Genomic DNA, 18,735 nt, shown 5'->3' on the forward strand with positions numbered 1-18,735 from the left:
AATATCGGTTATGCGTATCTGCATAAACTATTGTTTGAATAAAAAAAAAAGTGTGGGTGTGTGGTTCAAATCCTTATGGGGTGGGTAGGGGGTGTAAAAGTTTCGCGAAGAGTGTATTGCCAAAGTCGATTCCTTTGTTTGAATTATTACGTAAGAATTGGCCCATAACCAAAGAGTAATATAATGTTAACAAAGGGACCTCTCCTCTCCTCTTCTCTTCTCTCTTCAACCAATTACGGAATTAGATATAACCAAACAAAAAGAAATACAACAACAATAGACCAAATACTACAAAATTTGCTGATTGCCTAAGCTTTTTACCGCAGACAAAAGAGCGTACATAAAATTTTTAAAAATAAAGCCTAAACAAAGGGGAGTGTACAAAAGGTTTTTAACAACAATTTAATTTAGTTTACTGAAATCCATAAGAAAACTTGAACATACTCTCCTATTGTACTTTATATACAGCTTTAAGAAGCCCAGCATGAAAGCCTAAGCTTAAATGCGCATGCATATGGCGTTGCCATTATTAACAAAGGCAAAGCTTTGGAATACAATAGAAAAAATAATAATAATAATAATAATAAATAAAAAATATAAATATAAAATATAAAATATAAAAAAAAAATCTCACAACAAATCCGCTTTGTTTTCTGCGCGTTGTATTATTAGACTCTATTCTCTAAACAATCAGACACTAAAAAATTTGGGTGTTACAGAGTTGAATTTTTTCAATCTCTCCAAGGGCTCAAGACCATTAGTGTGTTTAAATGTTATATATATACGGAAGAAGATTCCACTACTTATGACCAAAAAATTTTTAAAAAAAACTTAAAGAGAATTTACGTTTCGACTCAAAGTCTACGTTTACAATTGAATTCAGTGCTTTGGTTACTACCTGTGCGGCGTTCAAGGCTCTTACAATTGAGTTACCTTTCCAAAAGAGTATCACCTATTGCATTGACCCAAGCAAAGGAACAGAATAGAGGGCTGGATGCATTGAACAGCTTAATCTACAACTACAACAACTGAAAAACACATCTGCAATAGATTAACATTACATTACACCTTCACCATTCTACCAGCCAACCACTTTACGCAACAAAGCTTCCAGTTTGAAACACTAAGTTTTCGTCCAATCGTTTATACTCAAAGAACTATAACTTCAAGTACACTCCTTTAATTGAGTCGAGATACTCACCTCGTTCGAATAACTGCTTACCCACACAGCTCAATTCAATCGCTGTGGAACACAACAATCCTGACTACTACATTACTACGTAACAACCCATCAAATATTGAAAACAACCGCATACGTATTCAACAAGACTGTCCTATTGTCATCTTCCCTTGTTATTCCACAACGCAGATAAGCAAGTAGCACCCTGAGGTCATCTCCACAGTTATTAAAGATAACAGGCTTTTTACGTCGATCAATACAACTTTTTTTACTTAAAAGGGACAACAAACACAAAATTGACTTGTTTCCAAATTAGAAAGTAGTGAGAAGCGACAAAGACCTTAGAGTGAGAAGGACAAAAAAACACAGACACTCTACACTCGTAAAAGTCACCGAACCAGAAACCGCCAGGAACAAAGTACGAACAACCCCAGCTTCAAAAATTAAGTATTTGCAGAAGGTAAATTTTTCAAGCGCTTATTGAAATCTAGTAAAAATATATTGCTACACACTGTTTTACTCATTCACCTTTGCGCACCGCAACAACAAAGGGGTACATTTCAACAAACTTGCAATACTTGGCAAAAAGACCGACACTGAGTAATAAAAATAGTGCAAATTGTTTGATATAGAGCGTTTGTGAACAAACCAAATAAAAAAATTAAAAAACAAAAAAATTTTCAATTTTTCCACCAAGAGTCAATAAAGACACAAAACGCATAACGGGGAAAACAGCCTAATTGTCGCTTACACCCACACCTCAGTATCTGCAAGAAGCTTAAAAAGTTTGTTTTCTTAGATTTTTTTTTTACCCCGACAGTAAAAAAAACATAAAAACAATAAAAAATTAATTTCATTTTGTGGCTTCAATTGACGCATCGGAAATAAAATAAGAATTTACCACTAAAGATAAAATTGTTTATTGCGTTCCGCTTGAGTCAGGTACACACACAATTGAATTTCCATACATAACAGAGCTACCAAGTGTATTCAACTTTGTGACAATAAAAACAACTGAGAGAGCATATACACCAAAGAGCTAGCAACACACCTCGAAAGTACCCCCTTACCCTATCTTCCTTGTTTGATAAATCACGGTGGCGCAATTAGATAATTTAGTTTCATCTCCACATATTTTGCTGGGACGTATGGTGAGAGATCGTATCACCCAATCTGCAGAATCTTCACCATCAGTAGCAGCCGACGATACTATACCAGTGGATTCATCATCTCAAATGGACGTATCATCATCGCCTTTTAGAGCTTCTCAGCACAACGTCGCGGCACCATCATCTTTGTACCAAGACAGAATATCGACCAATGAATTTCAACAGATGCAGGGCTACAACCTTGACCGCGAGAATACATACGACCTCTCTCATCAAGACTTCAACCAGAGCCTGTTACTAAATCAGTTAATGAGGCTCGATAATACTCCAAGCTTTCCTTGTCCACCACCTATAAATGTACATGGCACATCAATGAGACGAAAGAGTAGCGAGCTACTTTCGCAACAGCAATTTCAACAATACGCTATTGGTTCAGGCACGTCTCAATTGTTTTTGGCCGAGCAACAAATACTACTAGATCAGCAGACAGCTCAACAACGCATCAACTTAGAACAGATTCAGGAGTCACATCGTGAATTTACAAGTCATTCTCTTGTCAATCGACCATATTTCCCAGTCCCCACTGGTGAAGCTTCGCTACGTCCAACAAACTCCACCATTTCATTAGACAATTTGGAGACAGAAAACAGTGTGCCCAATACTACAACACAAACCAGTTTCTACCAAGGCAGTAATGCTACCACTGGAAGCTTCTACGACGATGAAGTAAATGATCAAATTCCTCCTTCTGTCAATGAATCAACCACAACCTTTTTAAACATTCTTGATCCTAATCAATCGACAGATGCCGTAAATGAAACTGTTACTGGTGACTTTAGCGTCTACAATGAGTATGACGTATCCAATGAGTCGACAGATTCGCTTCCTAATTTCAACCAAACACCTATTCGTGGTACTCTGTACCAACATCCTAGTGTCAACAAGGACTTGTCTCATCTACAGTTTTTTGATGCTACCCCGCAGCGTCGATTTCAGAGCGTTAACTACCCACCTATAAACCAAAACAACCAGCAATTAGAAGCAGAGTCGTACTTGATACCGAGCAATGTACCAACACAAGACCCTAACTTAAATAATTCAATCACGCCAACGATTTCTGACATTTCGAGTTATGCCTCGAGCGCGTCGCTCCATCATCCAATTGCTACCAGCAGCTCATCAATGAGAACTTTCGATCCCAGTTTTTCCGCCGATTCAGTATCCATGCCAAACACTAAGGTAGCTGTTGGTACACATGGTGTTCCATTAGCTAGTGCTTTAATTGGTTCATCTTCTTCTACTAGTCACAGAATCGCCAAAAAACCTTCATTGTCGAGATTAAAGACTGCATCAAGAAAGAACCTAAACAAGATGCCAAATGCCATTGCCACATTGGAGGGCGAAGCAAATATCTCGTCAACAAAGTCGTCACCTTCAACTGGTCCCTCAAGATTGATTATCTCAAAACCAGAAGTACCAACTTTGCACAACCAAGCACGTCTAGTGGAAGATGTACAGCTCCCACTTCATTTACAATCCTTCCCGTACGTAAGATCACAATCGCAGCCACAACCACGCACATTAAGGACTTTTTCAAACGCTTCATCATCTTCATTGGCTGTTGCTTCAACTGGCCGTCCAAGCGTTATGACAACGCCAACTAGTGCCGGCAGTGGTCCAAAGAGTGCCAACATTTTCCGCCAAGGTTCTGGAATTACCAATACAGTGTCACTGTTTTCACCGGGAATACCTTCACCGTCTTCGGCAGACTCGTCACAACAGCAACAGCTTTGGAAGAAGAACTTTAGTTTGAATCATGAACGGGAAATTGGTAGATCCGTAGCTTCCCAAAAGAAGATACAGAGAAAGAAGAGTCTGAGACTTGTCGGCAAGTCAGCTTTGATAGACACCTCCGAGGATCTAGATCCAAAAGTGAAATCTGAGGACAAAGACGAGCCAACAGTGGGAACGTCCAACTCTACAGGACTAGCTCGGCAAAGTAACGTGACAGGCTTTAATTCCAATTACAACACAGATAACTACGAAAGCCATATCGTTTCAGAATCTGACGTGGTTGATGATGACGCTATCAACATTGGAAAGAAAAAACTACAGCCACCACAATTCAAGTCTAGTAGACTCAAGAAGGCAAAATCGACTCCGTTATTGACTCGAAACAGTGGCGTGTTTGATACAAATAAAGATGAGCCAATGGTCAAGAAAAAGCATACTAGAAGAAGATTGCTACCTCGGTCAAAGAAAGGATGTTGGATTTGTCGAATCAAGCACTTGAAATGTGATGAAGTCAGGCCATGCTGTGGAGCTTGTCTTAGATTCGGATTGACGTGTGATTATAACCCAAATAAACCAGATTACGTCACTAATAAAGAGTTGAGGCAGAAGAAGTTAAATGAGATTACTATGGTCCGGAAGCAGAATCAAGCCTCGGAGAAAGGTTCTACCAAAAAAGAGAGAACAAAGAGCAAGTGAGAGCCTAACTAGAGCGGCCCCTACACTGTCGTCAATTAATGAGAATGAGTAGTTGCATAACCTAAACACCGTGTGTTTCTTAGACATTTGGCTTTTCGTTCGAAAAAAAGTTTACATTTTTATTTCAAAACAGATACATTACAAAGCCCACCGGTGTTAATATCGTTGCATTTTTTATTACGAAGCTTATCGTTCATTATCCATTATTTCTATTTTTATTTCTTGTGCATATATATTTTGGGATAACTGTCGAAATGATTTATTTTTTCATATATTTAGTGCTATATTTAGTTTTCCTTTGTTTTTTCGTATTTTTGTTTTTATTTGTAATTTATGTGTGGTGAATAATAAAATTTTAATATACAAAACTGTGTCAGGTGTTGTTCTGGGGTGTAGAAAAGCGCATTGGAAGTTAAGAGGAGACAGATTATTAGTTGTAGGACTTATATATCTGTTGGCTTTGTTCCATGTTACACAAACCCCAACGGGCTTTTTGGAGTTTGTGTTTCACAAAGTATTGCTTCTGTTTTTGTTTTGAGCTCCAAAGTACGTGGAACTCGAACTACGGCGTTTTAACAGTCATGTCCAGAACGGAAAATAACTAACCATGTTTTTTCTTGTTCTTATCGCAACGGAGAAACAAACGTTTATTGATGCGAGGAACCAGATAGAGTAAGCACTCTCTTGCCTTTCTTAGATTAAATGTTTTGCAATGAAGGGGCTTACTAGAGAGGAGCCAGCCATACAGGCTAGTCAATCGTCAGCAATCTTCTTTAGAAAGATACAAATCTGACCATTTTTCCTTCAATAGACTAATTATAATTATACTCAGGAACATTTATTAAATTAGACGATGAGTGAGTGATTAATCCGAATGGTAAACAAACAAAACTATTACCTTTTGTGAAACAATTTAGACGACGATATATTCCCGCTCTTATAAATCCATTGTTACTAATATTATACGCCTCCACAAATAGTCTTTGGGCAAAAGGACTTGGCTTGCGGTTCTAGAAGTCATTACATACAGTCACAATTCTGAGTGATTTGTGCGGATGGACACTATTTGTAGCAATAAAGAAGGTTTCCCCCTATTTCTTTTTAATTGTATTATATTAAGTTGTTTCATATTTTACTCCCATTCACTTACCGATATCACTTTGTTAACAACTACTTCCGTTTCGGTTGATGAAATAATAGTCCCATCGTTTGTAGACCCGTAGCGACCATGCTCTAGAATGTTTTGCACATCACCGCGATATTCCACAATTGACACTACATTACCAGTGAACCCAACCCATGGTCCATTCAATGGGTCAATCAAAGGAGGGTATGTATAATCAGTAAATTGTTCTCGTTCCTCATCAATGGTTGACTTTCTTCGTGAAAGTTTCTTCTGTGAACTCTCTCCATTAACTGGCTCCGGAACTCCATCGTCGTCCGCAGTATTCAAGAAAGACGATTCATCTAAAGGTCCATCTCCATCATTTGTTGTCATCGATACATTGCCGTCTTCTTGGTCCTCGTCATCATCTAGTATAGCAGAGGTTGAGCCTTGTTCACTTTGACTATCACCAGAATTAAACAGCTGGTCGTCATTCTCGAATAATTTGTTGAAATCATATGGATTCAATATAGCCCTCAAAGCAATGAAATCGCATAGTGGCACATAATTCTTTTCAAAGTTGTACAAGACACCTAGTGTGACAAATATAAGTGGCGTACACAACAACGACAACAAAATTGCACTATCCAAAGCCAACGTCCCACACATGAACAATTGGAAAATTATTAACCCTAGGATAACACGACGAAAGATAATTGGCCATATCTTACCGGTGGAGTGGGACGGGTGAACAAAGTTGTATATCAATTGATACTTGTAAACAAACAATCCCAAGATGAAGTAGATTAACCCGCAAGTGACAATCTTTGTGGAAACAACCGAGTAGATTAAAATGATCATGAAGATCATGATATGCTGTGGTAGGTTAATCCCAAAATCTAATATTTGTGGGGTGAAGTAATATGACCTGTAGTCTCTAGCTGTTTTTAAAATGAACGACTTTAAGAAAAAGAGTTTTCCAATCACGTTTAATTGGAATAGGTCCCCTACTTGCAACAACTTCACGGGAAACATAGTCAACCCTTGCAATAAAATCAAGTCAACATAAAACAATGACATGCGTCTCAATGACGTTGCGAGTTGAGTCGCAATCTTGGTTGTGTCACTTATGTACGACATATAGTCCCAAAATGTACCTGCAGCAATGTAAATCAAAAACAAGTTGAAAAATATGAAAAAAAAGTTCTTGGACAAGGTCGACAACTCAAGTTCACTGTTGGAAGAGTACCCCTGGAATCGTGACAAGTACCGATAAAAGTATGGAAACAGAATATTCAACAACGTAAATAATAATGGTGGAAGGATACCAGTGACAAATGTTGTCAACCACTTGGATTTGCCAATGAAATGACCAACAGCAGGCCAGAATTTGGTAATAGTTTTCAAATCGAGCAAAGATGTCAAGGGAACAACCAAGAATATAATAAATCCATAACTCAACACTATCAAAAAAGTTATCAAATAAGACTTCAAAAGCTTTTCACGGTACTGTAATTTAAAGCTTCCCCATATTATATCTTGCGGAGCAGGTGCCAAACTCACAATCAACTTGTACACTCGAGGGTCCAATATTGCTTGTGCTGCCATTTGGGCTGAAGCAACCGAGTCCATCGTGATAAATGCAGACGGTACAACTTTAAACTCTGGATGCTGTTTTGCATCAATAGTTGTCGATTCAGGGTCAAACTTGTTTTGGATTGATTTTATGGCTTCGTCAAGCTCCACAAGCTCAGTTGATAACTGGTTTATCAGCTCTCTGGCCTTTGGGTTATCTAGCGGTTCATTCCATTCGGGGTTGACAGCGGGTATACGTTGCTGATTGTAGATGTTTATATCCATTTTATATTCAGACGCATACAGGTATTCAAGTCGTTTGATCAACTTCTTTCGCTCATCAAACTTGGTTTCAAGTGGGGTCCAGTCGTATATCAACTTGACGTCCATTACTTTTCCAATACCCAAATCCTCAATAAACTTTTTGATCCGTTCTCTGGTCAACAACTTTTTCGGTATCCCATCTAAACGGATTGTACGATCTGTAATGGAGTTCTGTGATGCTAGATACTTTTGTCTAGTTTTCAACACCTTATCGGTGTATTCATACAAGTAGTAAAACACAACCACAGAAAACAAATATGTAAATATCGGGTACACCCATAAGAACCTAGGGAAGTCATCGTGAAGGTCAGGATTCTTTGGCTTCAGGCTGATGCTCTCTTTATCATAGTTTCCCGTGAAATAGTATCGTATGGGGCTCAAGATGGCAACCGAAAATATTGCCAACACAAAGAAAATCTTTATCCCCATCTTGAAAAATGACAAGTAGACATAGCAGTCCAAGCCTGAATAGGACAAAACATCGTCGTCTGATAATTTGTAAACAACTTTGATCCAGCCAAAAAGATTATTTGGCAACGGTTTCAAAACGTTTTTGGCTTGTTGTCGCAATGTTCGAACAGCGTATATATGAGGCCACCTGTATCTCATTATACAAAATAGTAGAAACAATAGAATACCAGACGTTAGGGTCAAGGCCAATTGTGCTTCAAAAACCCTTTGTGGACCAACAGAATGTATAGGGTCAGGGCCGCCATGTGAGCCATTTCCAGTGGCTAACTGTCCATCACCTATAACCCGCCATGTAATCTGGACCAAATCAAGAACTGACATTGAGTTGTTGTTGTGTTGTCTTTTGATTTAGGCTATGAAGCAGCAGGGACTGGCAAAAGACTGTTTCCTGATGATTCTGAAAGTGTTTGATTTCTATAGTTAGCCCTGAATGTGATTTTTTAGTTTTATTATTCTTTGTCACGCTATGAAGGAAAACAAAAAACAACAACAATCAATAATCAATAATAATATATATGGTAAAAATTTGTAGAGGCGCAATATACATGGTTAAGAGGAGCTAGACAATAGTGGCTCTTTCCAGAGCTATACCTGCTGATTACGTTATAGGAATAGAGTTTTAAGCTCCAAACTCAATGCGAAAGAATATCACGGTAGTATGGGGACCAATACTCGTGGTCCCATCCCGGCTACTGCATATAAGTAGTAAAATTTCCCGACGCGCTTTTCTGTCAAATAAAATTGTGTAGAGTTAGTATATGCGATCAATAAATGAAATTAGATACTGTGTAACGGTTCAAGACAGATGTATAGTTCTTAGACGTATACTCTATGGGTAGCTCAAGATGCCCATAGCTTGGACTTTTAGTTTATTGCCAATAGTCTCAAGTTTTCTGACAACTTTGCAATGTAGCAACTGCAAGGGTAGTGGTCGAACCAAATTTAGCGCCGCATTTGATGGAAAGGCAACCATAACCTCCATGTCATTTACTTTGTTCAGAGTCTTTCAGCCAGAAATATTCACTCCATCCACTAGGCTTATATCAATTTCAGCAACAAATATTGCCAAACCTGCTGTAGTATGAGCAACTTGCGGGAATTTAGCAAAGTTTAAGCCATGCTCTTACGTTGCTAAACTCCACACGACTTTTTAACAATCTAGAATCTAAAAACAAAAGAAAAGAGAAGTTATAGAAAACGCAAATAAAATACTAAGTTACCATAGGCTAGACAAAGCTTTGCCATCGATATCATACAACAAGGCTCCTTTTTTCTTTAAACAACTTGCACTCGCTAAAAGATACAAGGTGTTCATCAGACGGTATAGGCTCTTCATGGTTGATCTATAAAAACTATAATGTCTCAAATATTCAACACCTCAAGAGACTATAATTATGGTAGCAATACGACTTGTTCGAGACCGTTTCAAGCTCCAGCGAGGGCAACTACAAGTGTCTCCATTGCTTCTATAACAACTACAGCATTGGAAGAACGAAATTTTCTTGATGAAGAGCTTTCACTAGTTTTAATCAATAGTGATTCTCAAGAATGCAACGAAAACTTCTCCATTTTCATCAAATGCATCGTTGACAATATGTACAATAACAATGATGCCAAACCTACCTACGAAAAGCTATCGCTATATGCGTTGAAGCTTCTAACCCTGAACTTGTTTGTTAAAAATTACAAATTTTGCATTGGTAAAATATTGGCTTTTTTGGAGACTTTTACTACAATCACCAATTACAGATTGGAGTTTAGTGAAGATGGAAGTGATAATGACTGGGAAGTCAACAATAATGTTGCTTACGAATCCGAGTGTTTGAAGGAATTTTTGTGCATAACTTTACTTCTTTTACTCAAACTCAAGAACACTTCGAATGAGGAAGAGTCCGTAGACGATTCAAGCGAAGTGCTGAGCACATCTTCTGCCATATCAAACTCATTGGACTTAGTCAATGTTGACGATGTGTTCAAAATCTTGGAACAATGCCGCTTTGTATTCATCATGTCTCAGTTCATATCCACCCAAGTCAAAGCAATAGCGAATGAGGATTCATCATTTGTCATTTTGAAATTTGGTTGTGATATTGTCTTTGAGTACTTTTACTATGTCGAAATTTTATCGCCAACAGAGTTTATGGATTTGACATTTAATAACAACGAGATAATTACCACCATTATAAAGCATCTACTTTCTTCAGAGGGATTCAACAACTATGATTTGGAGAGCGATGATGACTTCCATAGTGAGGCTAAGCTCGTAGCTTATGAAGAATTGAAGCTTTTGCTATTATTGAATGAGCAATTCTTAATGGGCTCGTATGCTCGAAATGAACATTCAAATAAAGTCTTTGAAGAATTAATCCACAACGATGACAATACAAAAAGCAATGTAAACAATATTGTTGGATTCATTAACTTATTAATCTACCACTTGAACCGTGAAGAGTCGCAAATAATTATATTGTTGATACTTAAATTCCTTTACCTTGTTTTCACAACTTCATTCACTGTTAAATTGATTTACCGCAATGATTTGAAAATTTTGCTTGATATTTTCTTACGAGAATTGGATAATTTAGAGCACAAAGACAATATCTTGATTGTGACGTATTTGCGAGTATTGTATCCAATTTTAATGTTTTCCGAACTCAATGAGTGTAGCGGTTACAAAAGCCAGGAGCTTTATAACGTGTTGAGCAATATTATAGTCAACTCGGAGCAGAAAACAGAAGATGCTACTGAAAGCAAGCTTATCCTGGAATTGGCAATGAAGTGCATGAATGTTAAATGGTTTAAAAAGTCGTTATCTGACAACAAAACTAAACCTAATCCCACAAAAATGGAAAAGGAGTCGCCAGAATTGTCCTCGCCGGAGGATCTCAAATCAGTTGAACACGAGTCACCACGATTATTCACGCGTATAGCCTCCGTTCGCTCGTCAAATAGAAGTGACTACCATAAACACACAACTGCCCACAACTTTTTGGAACGGAAAAATAGCGAAAAGCAAAAATCTAATCCCAATTCTACCCAGACATCACCTTCAATATTTATGGACAATAACAATAATGTGTTTCTTTCGGAGTTTTCCAAGAAGATGACGCTCGGTGAGATAGATACATCGAATCTAACTGGTTTAAATTTGGATGATCTATCTGCCGGTAATAACCCTGATCATCGTGATACAAATATCTTGGATTTACCTAATGAATACCTCACGTCAAAGCCATTGCCAAAAATTCCCCTCCCGGAAAAACGTCGGCGACAGCTTTACAAAAACGGAGCTGCGTCGTCTTCTTCGAGCTCACTAGAGTCTAATTCGTCTATAAAACAAAAGGCATTGAGAAAGAAGGCTCCACCCCCGCCTCCTCCTCCTCCAAGACGCCGGAGATAAGATGTATAAAAAAGTCGTTCTACTTATAATTTCAAAAACGTTGTAATTTATTTAGTTACACTAATTAGTAATACATTAATGTTGTATATATGAAAGTACCTATATAGTGATGTCTTGTTTGAAACTGAGCACATCGTCAAATCTCAACCCATTGATTTCTGTTTTGGTGTAAGAATCCAATTCCCGTTTCAAAACCTCTTCTTCAGCGTCATCTTGATCATTGGTATCGCTCGATGCAACCAAGACTAGTCCTCTACTCCGAATCAAAGGGATTAACTTGGGAACAAGATCAAGCAAGTGAATTGAAGTGATCAAACCAAACAAGTTATTATTCATAGTAAAGTTGACTGCTTCCTTGATAGATCTTATAATTAGCTCCTGGTAGTTATTCAATTCTGTCGACGATGAAGACGATTTGTTGGCAACTTTGTTTCGAACAGCTTCGTCAATTAATAATCCATTAGTTGATCTTTGCTCAAATTTCTTCAACGAATTGCTATATGTGATTCCATTCATTATCAAGAACACAGGGAAATTGGGTTGCTTCCAATTCAATATTTTGCAAATCAAAGAATTTGACGAAAGGAGGATGATTGATCTTGAAGGCTGGTTCTCTTTGGATTTAAAAGGTTTGATGTGGTTAAACACGTCATTCAAGGTAAAATCAATAAAATTGTTGAGGTTTTTCTGTATGTTTCCAACAAACGGCAAGACCTCCAACTCATAAAAAGATGGGAACACCAACTCTAAATTCAAGTTTATATCAGGACTCAAGATTTCCAAAACAATATCCAATGGCAAGTATATGATTCTCAACAACTTTTTGATCAAACTTATGTCCTTTACGGTCATGTTTGATAAATCGTTAATGACCTTGGAGTAGTCGAATAGGTCATTAGTTATCGAACTGAGTTGCTCAAGAGACAAATTTGGCAAATAAAGATCAATATTCTCAGTGATGGCAATGGACCAATGAGGGCAAACGACTGGCGTCCCATCGTTCAAAAGACAAACCCTTATTCTTAAATATTCACCTGAAAGGGATGTAGCTGTTACTATTGAGGATGACGACGGTAAATATTCCTGTTGCACTGGTACGGGACGAGCACTAGGTCCCTGGTTCAAGCCACTTGCATTAACAGCAGCATTTGCATTGGGCGACAAAAAGTTATTTGGCGATAACCCGCCTGCCGCGTTCAATTTCAAAGTTTGTTTGTTCTTGACAATGCTTGTTGACGACTTCCAATACGTATCAAATTTGGTAGTTTCAAGTACGGTTCCTGAAAAGGGGAAAATTATTTGATAATTAAACTTCAACTGGCCGATATTCCGTAATCGTAAATCAAACAAAGGCAACTCGATCGAGCTTATTTCAGGGGATGTCGTATCTATGTGCGAGAATGACAAGGCAGTGGTTTTGGCAATTAATCTGGTACCAAACTTGGGGAAAATCTCAAAGTCAATGCGAAATTCGTTCAACGAATCAACATCAGTTTGGAACACACAGTTGTTATTATTTGCTCCGCCATGGTGATTTTTATCCTCCAAGGGAAGCAAGATATTTCTCGGCACAATATCGGAAATATTGGACGTCAATGTAATTCTTCCTGGCTTCAAATCAGTTATTGAATTGAACAAATTTATAAACGACAGGTCATCATGAGGAAAAATCAATTCAATCAACACTTTTTGTTCCAAGAAATTGTGACCATAGCGCCTCAATGGCAAAATTGGTGGTGGTAACTGCAAATCGGGAATACTGTCAACATTGTTCTTATCCATAGAACCGCTATCCTCTGAGTCGTCATTATCGCTCATCCTGATTGGATCGCCTTGAATGGACATTATATTGCTAGACTCAATATTCAAATGGTTTTCAATATTTGTGGCCATGTTTTGATGGTAGCTGAGTAGTTCATTTATAACACCAACATGTCCTTCGACAACACAATAGTACAACACGTTAAACCCATCTTCGTCCAATATGTCCAACTTCGCTCCAAACTTGACCAATTCCTGAGTGGTCTTGACGTGACCCTCGGCTGCGGCATAGAAAATGGGCGTCCACTTGTTAAACCCGTCCGTTTTGTTGACTTCGGCCCCATATCTGATCAATAATGTGATCAACTTGTAGTGGCCCTCGCGAGATACAACGTGTAATGGGAGTAGACCTTCGACGTCTTGCTCATTGACTAAAATTTTGACCAAGTCAGACGATTTCTCATTTGATAACAAATACTCGAGAATATTGTAATTTCCAAATTTGCACGCGTAATTGATTGGTAAGTATTGGAGTGTTTCTTTGTTGGTTCTTGGGAAAGGATTTGATCCAAACTGAACCAACTTTTTTATGATATTCAAATGTCCATGCTTAATTGCTAGCAAAAGTGGTGACATTGAGTCATTGTCAAGGTCGTCAATATGATTGGTGGGGAATGCCGGAATAATTATATCTAACAAATCACTTCTGTTGTTTTGCGCGGCGTAGTGTAGACAAGTACGTCCATTAAAATCGCGTCTTTGAAGCAAGTTACTAACCTCCTGGGGTGAATAAGTTTTCATAATGTACTCAACAATGAATATCCTTGAATGATTGATTGAATCGCTCGAGTTTACTACTTTAACACCGTTGTTGATGACAACGTGGCTTTCATTGTGGGTCGAGGCCGGTGGCATCGAGCAGCATTCATGAAACACAGTCTTGTTGTTGTTAAAATCATCATTCACAAATGTAAAGTCAATATCAAAGTTGATTAGCTTCAAGAATGTCTCCAAGAACGAGTCCGATATCTTGAGGTTGGTGATCGATAACAAAAAGATTTTTGATGCTTTGTATCTTACTGTAGCATCGAATGGCTCGTTCGGAAGCTTTGGCGACCCATTTAGCTTTTCCACCCATCGAGCTAGTAATGACAAATCGGGGTCCTTGATGGTTGCAACATTGACAAAACTGGAATACAATTCATCAACTTCACTGTTATTTGTTGAGATCAGAATCGAGGTTTGTCTGATAAACGGTGGTGTCTGGTTCTGGGATGGCGAGTTTGGTATTTCCTGAAGTGATGCAGCTGTGTCCCGCTCTACTCTTTCGGAATCAATTGAAGAAGCATTTGTGTGAGCGCTGTAGTTGATCAAACAAGTGTAGTCCCCATCCATAATACTCTCTATATCAAATAAGGACTGCGTCACCAAGTCACTCAACTCGTTGATCTCATTTTTATGAAATACTGGCTGTACACTAACAGCGGTGCTAATGAACAATTCCTTTGTGTGTGATTTCGACCTCTTGTCCCACTTTTTCACCACTTTTGAAAACCCAGTCTCATTGAGTTCGATAAACTGTTGCAAACGGATAAGGTCCTGGTGGATTTTCTTAAAGTTTTGGTATAAATTAAGAAAGGAAATCGAATTCCTGAAATTCAAATATGCAGCGGAGTCGACATTAGCAGTCCCATCATGTGAATGTTGGTGAAGAAACGCATTTGATTTGGCGAAAAGTTCATTTCTTTTCAAAACAAGAAGATTCAAGTTGATTGCCAAATTAGCTTGCTTCTCGAGATAGAAAGAATTGACCTTATCCAACTCCCTCTCAACTCTAAAGAAAAATGTCGCTTTGTTCTCCTTAAGCGACTGCTGAATTTCCGAAATAGACAAGCTCCCGTTTCCGCTAATCGCTGAGTTGATCGAGTTTCCACTTGCCTTGTTAGTTGGTATAGCTAGTTGTTTGATCAATTTTTTAAGAGCCTTGTAATCGATAAAATGGCCCGAATACTCTGGAAGTTCCAACTGCCTCGACGCAAGGTATTTACCAAACTTCATCTTCCTCGGAGAATGTGACTAAAATCAATGATACAGGGTAACAAGATCTTCTTCGATGTTGGAGATAATGAAAAGAAACATTGAACAGAGTTGTATCCAAAGTTCTATATATAATTCCTTTGAGTAAGATTATGCCGAAGGTGGGTCGAAGCATTTTGTGTCATTGGTTTTTTTCTATTTTTTTTTCACTTTTACTTACGCACGTGGACCTCTCTCACTCTGTTTCTCTCGGTCTTTGTCTCTCTGTCTCTACTCTCGTACCAAAATTTTAGCTGTTGTAGAGCGTGTGGTTTTAGTCCGGCGTAAGCGGCGGCCGAAAACATTATTCTCTGAATCAGTTAATGATTGTTTATTAAATCATACTACACACACAAACTGACTTCCCAATGATCGACCTTTAATAGTCATTTTATAGCAGTCCTCTCGTTTCATCAAACGCATGCATGAACCAAATGAGCTCTAAATACTATTATCTCGAGAGGCAAAAGGACAGACTACAACTAGCGCTTAGCTCTCCATTATCGAGATTTTAAATTTTAAATTAGGTTTATTTGATCAAACTATATGCAAAAGAAAGCAAGGCTAAATGCAAAGCGCTTTACTCCTTCTTGGTCTTACCTTCAGCTTGGGCTTTTTCAAAGTGTTCTTTAAACAAGTCGGCGTTTTCCTTATTTCCAAATCTAATAGCTAGGGTTTGTGCTTCTGGCTCACCCTCCGAAACATCAGCAGTAACAGTATACACCCATGATCTGTCTGATCCGATATTTGGCTTCAACTCATAATCAGGTTGGATCAAATGATTGGCACAAATCTTCAAGGTCTTGTCTCTTCTCATCAAGATTCTAGTCTTTCCCGTAGTCTTGTGCTTTAAGAATTTTACATCACCAGTACCTCTTTCCTTCCATTCCTTGGAGTCTCCATGGAAACGGAAAAGTTTGGCACGAACTTTGTAAACAACATCTTCATCTTCTTCATTGGTCTTGACATCGACTTTTTTATCCAAATGAATCACGGGAGTGAATTCAACATCAGCTTCTTCTTCAGCGGCTGCCTCATCATCGTTGTTGTCCTTTTTGGTTTCAGATTTTGATTCATCCTTTTTAGACTCCTCAGTTTTGCTAACCTCTTTAGTTTCTTGTGGCTCTTCCTTCTTTTCCTTCTTAGCTCCAAACATGGAGAATACATTTGAAGTAGGAGGCTTTGGGATAGATGATTCCTCTGTAGTTGGTTTCACTTCTTCAGCTGACATTGTGTTTGTTTCTAATAGTATTGATAAATTGTATTTCTGCCAAATCAGATTTGATGTCAAAACCGCTGAAACGATTTCATCAAAATTTTTCCTTTGTTTTTTTTTTTCTCTTGATTCTTTTTTTTTTCCTCTGCTGTCATTGCGACTTTAATGAAAAGGATGTCACAAGAGTAACACATCAGAATCAGGACGACGATGCTACAGATGGACAAAGCCACGTTTTGCATCACTTTTAAGTCAGCTACATTACACATCATGCAATCTATCAAATTCTTCTTTTCTTCTATTTACAAGACTCTAATTAGACCTAGTCAAGACTGAGTTTGTCAACAATTCTAAAGCACTTCTCGCATCAGATTCAGGCAAAATACGCAAGTTTGCCAATGCATCCCTACAGTACTTTGCCGCCATTTCTCTTGTCTGCTCGACACCTTGATATTTCTCTACAGCACCACGAGCAATTTCAACATCGCCCGGTTCACTGAATTTTCTTGCAATCAATTCTCCCAACTTTGGTTCCTGCTTCCATGCAAACAATACTGGGGCAGTTGCCAATCCCAATTTCAAATCTGCTTGACTTGGCTTACCAAATGCTTTGTCAGAACTGGTATAATCCAACATATCATCGACTATTTGGAAACATAATCCTAAATTACGTCCAAATTGATAGCAGTTTTCAATGATGTCGTCTTGGGCACCACTTAACACTGCCGCAGCTCGACACGATTTCGACATCAACGAGGCTGTTTTCAAGTACGTCTTGTGTAGATAGTACTCAAACGCTGCTTGGACATTCGTCTCGTGGTCGACAATATCATCCTCATTGACGGAGTATTCGTGCTTTTCAGTAGGGACTTTACCCGTTGCGTCCGGAACTTTTTTCTTTTCTCCATCATTATCTATAATCTCATCGGCACTATTGCTCAAAACAGTATTTTTCAATTGCATGAACTCCCCCTCTACCAAGTTTGCAATTGTAGTACTTAACAATTCGATAACTTCGGGATTTCTCAATCTAGCAATGGCAACAGAAGCTCTTCCCAATAAGAAATCACCTCCAAGGACCGCCATTTTATTGGTGAATGCAATGTTACCACTAGGTCTCCCTCTTCTTGAATCGGACAAATCAATGACATCATCATGCAACAAACTGGCAGTGTGGATCATCTCCACAATCTCTGCCAACCTTCTTTGCTTTGGCAAAATACCATTCTTTTTATCCATTTCGGGTAGTTTATCCATCGGCTTACTCAAAGGGTCCAAAATGATTTTAGGGTTTATGCCATGCAAAATATTTAACGGACTCAAGCTATCATCGACACTATACCCAGCAATAGACTCTTGACCAGGCTGTGGTGTACCCTTGATATGCTCTTGCTCAGTGACATCATAATCGTCGATTTTTATCCTCTGACGTTCCAGTAATGGTATTTTCAGCAACGCCTTACTTAAAATCAACACTATCAAAGGTCGAACATTCTTTCCTTCGGCCTCAAAGTAATATGAACTGATTCTATTCAACGTCGGGTGTCCTGATCCAATTAAGCTGGCAATCGACTTGGCTAAGTTCGACATTTCATGGCTGACAATAGAGAATGGATCTTGGAATTTTGTTGGAGCTGGTGGTGAGACTAATTTTTCAGCAGCTTCAACAGCTGTTCTGAAGGAATTGGAGGTGGAGTATACTCGACTGACAGGAAAGAGACCTTTTCGACGTCTCACTATATTTCTTAGCATTGTAGCGTATTTCTAATGTGTTGTAAGTGTGTGAAATATTCTAGTTCAATAGTATAGATATCATAGATGGTTGCTAAACCCTATTATGAGAGAATGGTGTGTGTGTTTTTTTTTCTCTCTTTTTTTATATTTTTTGTTTTTTTTTTTTACTTTTTTTATTTTTTTTCCCATTGTCTCTCAACTGTTGCTCACAGCGGTATGACGTCTGTTTCGAAGTAACGACAGCACTTAATAGAGAAAGTCTTTCTGCCAAGGTTCTATGCAAACGGAATCTCT

General features: G+C 38.3%; 6 protein-coding genes across 6 annotated transcripts; 2 read left to right on the top strand and 4 right to left on the bottom strand. All coding sequences in view use genetic code 12, as the record gives it.

Moving 5' to 3' along the window:
* Nucleotides 1–2,328: 2,328 nt before the first annotated feature.
* Nucleotides 2,329–4,779, top strand: UME6 (Zn(II)2Cys6 transcription factor UME6; the record flags this gene model as incomplete). The annotated part of the gene is made up of 1 exon (XM_051814221.1): nucleotides 2,329–4,779. The coding sequence occupies one exon, from the start codon at nucleotides 2,329–2,331 to the stop codon at nucleotides 4,777–4,779; it is 2,451 nt and encodes an 816-aa protein (XP_051672257.1).
* A 1,132-nt stretch (nucleotides 4,780–5,911) lies between these two features.
* CANMA_002182 (uncharacterized protein) lies at nucleotides 5,912–8,575 on the bottom strand (the record flags this gene model as incomplete). Its single annotated transcript, XM_051814222.1, has 1 exon — nucleotides 5,912–8,575. One exon carries the CDS (start codon nucleotides 8,573–8,575, stop codon nucleotides 5,912–5,914), a length of 2,664 nt encoding a protein of 887 aa, XP_051672258.1.
* A 1,036-nt stretch (nucleotides 8,576–9,611) lies between these two features.
* CANMA_002183 (uncharacterized protein) lies at nucleotides 9,612–11,654 on the top strand (the record flags this gene model as incomplete). The annotated part of the gene is made up of 1 exon (XM_051814223.1): nucleotides 9,612–11,654. One exon carries the CDS (start codon nucleotides 9,612–9,614, stop codon nucleotides 11,652–11,654), a length of 2,043 nt encoding a protein of 680 aa, XP_051672259.1.
* A 99-nt stretch (nucleotides 11,655–11,753) lies between these two features.
* On the bottom strand, nucleotides 11,754–15,473 carry PHO81 (Pho81p; the record flags this gene model as incomplete). The annotated part of the gene is made up of 1 exon (XM_051814224.1): nucleotides 11,754–15,473. The coding sequence occupies one exon, from the start codon at nucleotides 15,471–15,473 to the stop codon at nucleotides 11,754–11,756; it is 3,720 nt and encodes a 1,239-aa protein (XP_051672260.1).
* Nucleotides 15,474–16,071: 598 nt separating this feature from the next.
* Nucleotides 16,072–16,722, bottom strand: YRB1 (Ran GTPase-binding protein; the record flags this gene model as incomplete). Its single annotated transcript, XM_051814225.1, has 1 exon — nucleotides 16,072–16,722. One exon carries the CDS (start codon nucleotides 16,720–16,722, stop codon nucleotides 16,072–16,074), a length of 651 nt encoding a protein of 216 aa, XP_051672261.1.
* A 297-nt stretch (nucleotides 16,723–17,019) lies between these two features.
* CANMA_002186 (trans-hexaprenyltranstransferase) lies at nucleotides 17,020–18,459 on the bottom strand (the record flags this gene model as incomplete). The annotated part of the gene is made up of 1 exon (XM_051814226.1): nucleotides 17,020–18,459. The coding sequence occupies one exon, from the start codon at nucleotides 18,457–18,459 to the stop codon at nucleotides 17,020–17,022; it is 1,440 nt and encodes a 479-aa protein (XP_051672262.1).
* Nucleotides 18,460–18,735: the final 276 nt, after the last annotated feature.

Source organism: Candida margitis (genome assembly GCF_024628925.1).
Source record: "Candida margitis strain CBS 14175 chromosome Unknown scaffold2, whole genome shotgun sequence".
Classification (NCBI taxonomy): domain Eukaryota; kingdom Fungi; phylum Ascomycota; class Pichiomycetes; order Serinales; family Debaryomycetaceae; genus Lodderomyces; species Lodderomyces margitis.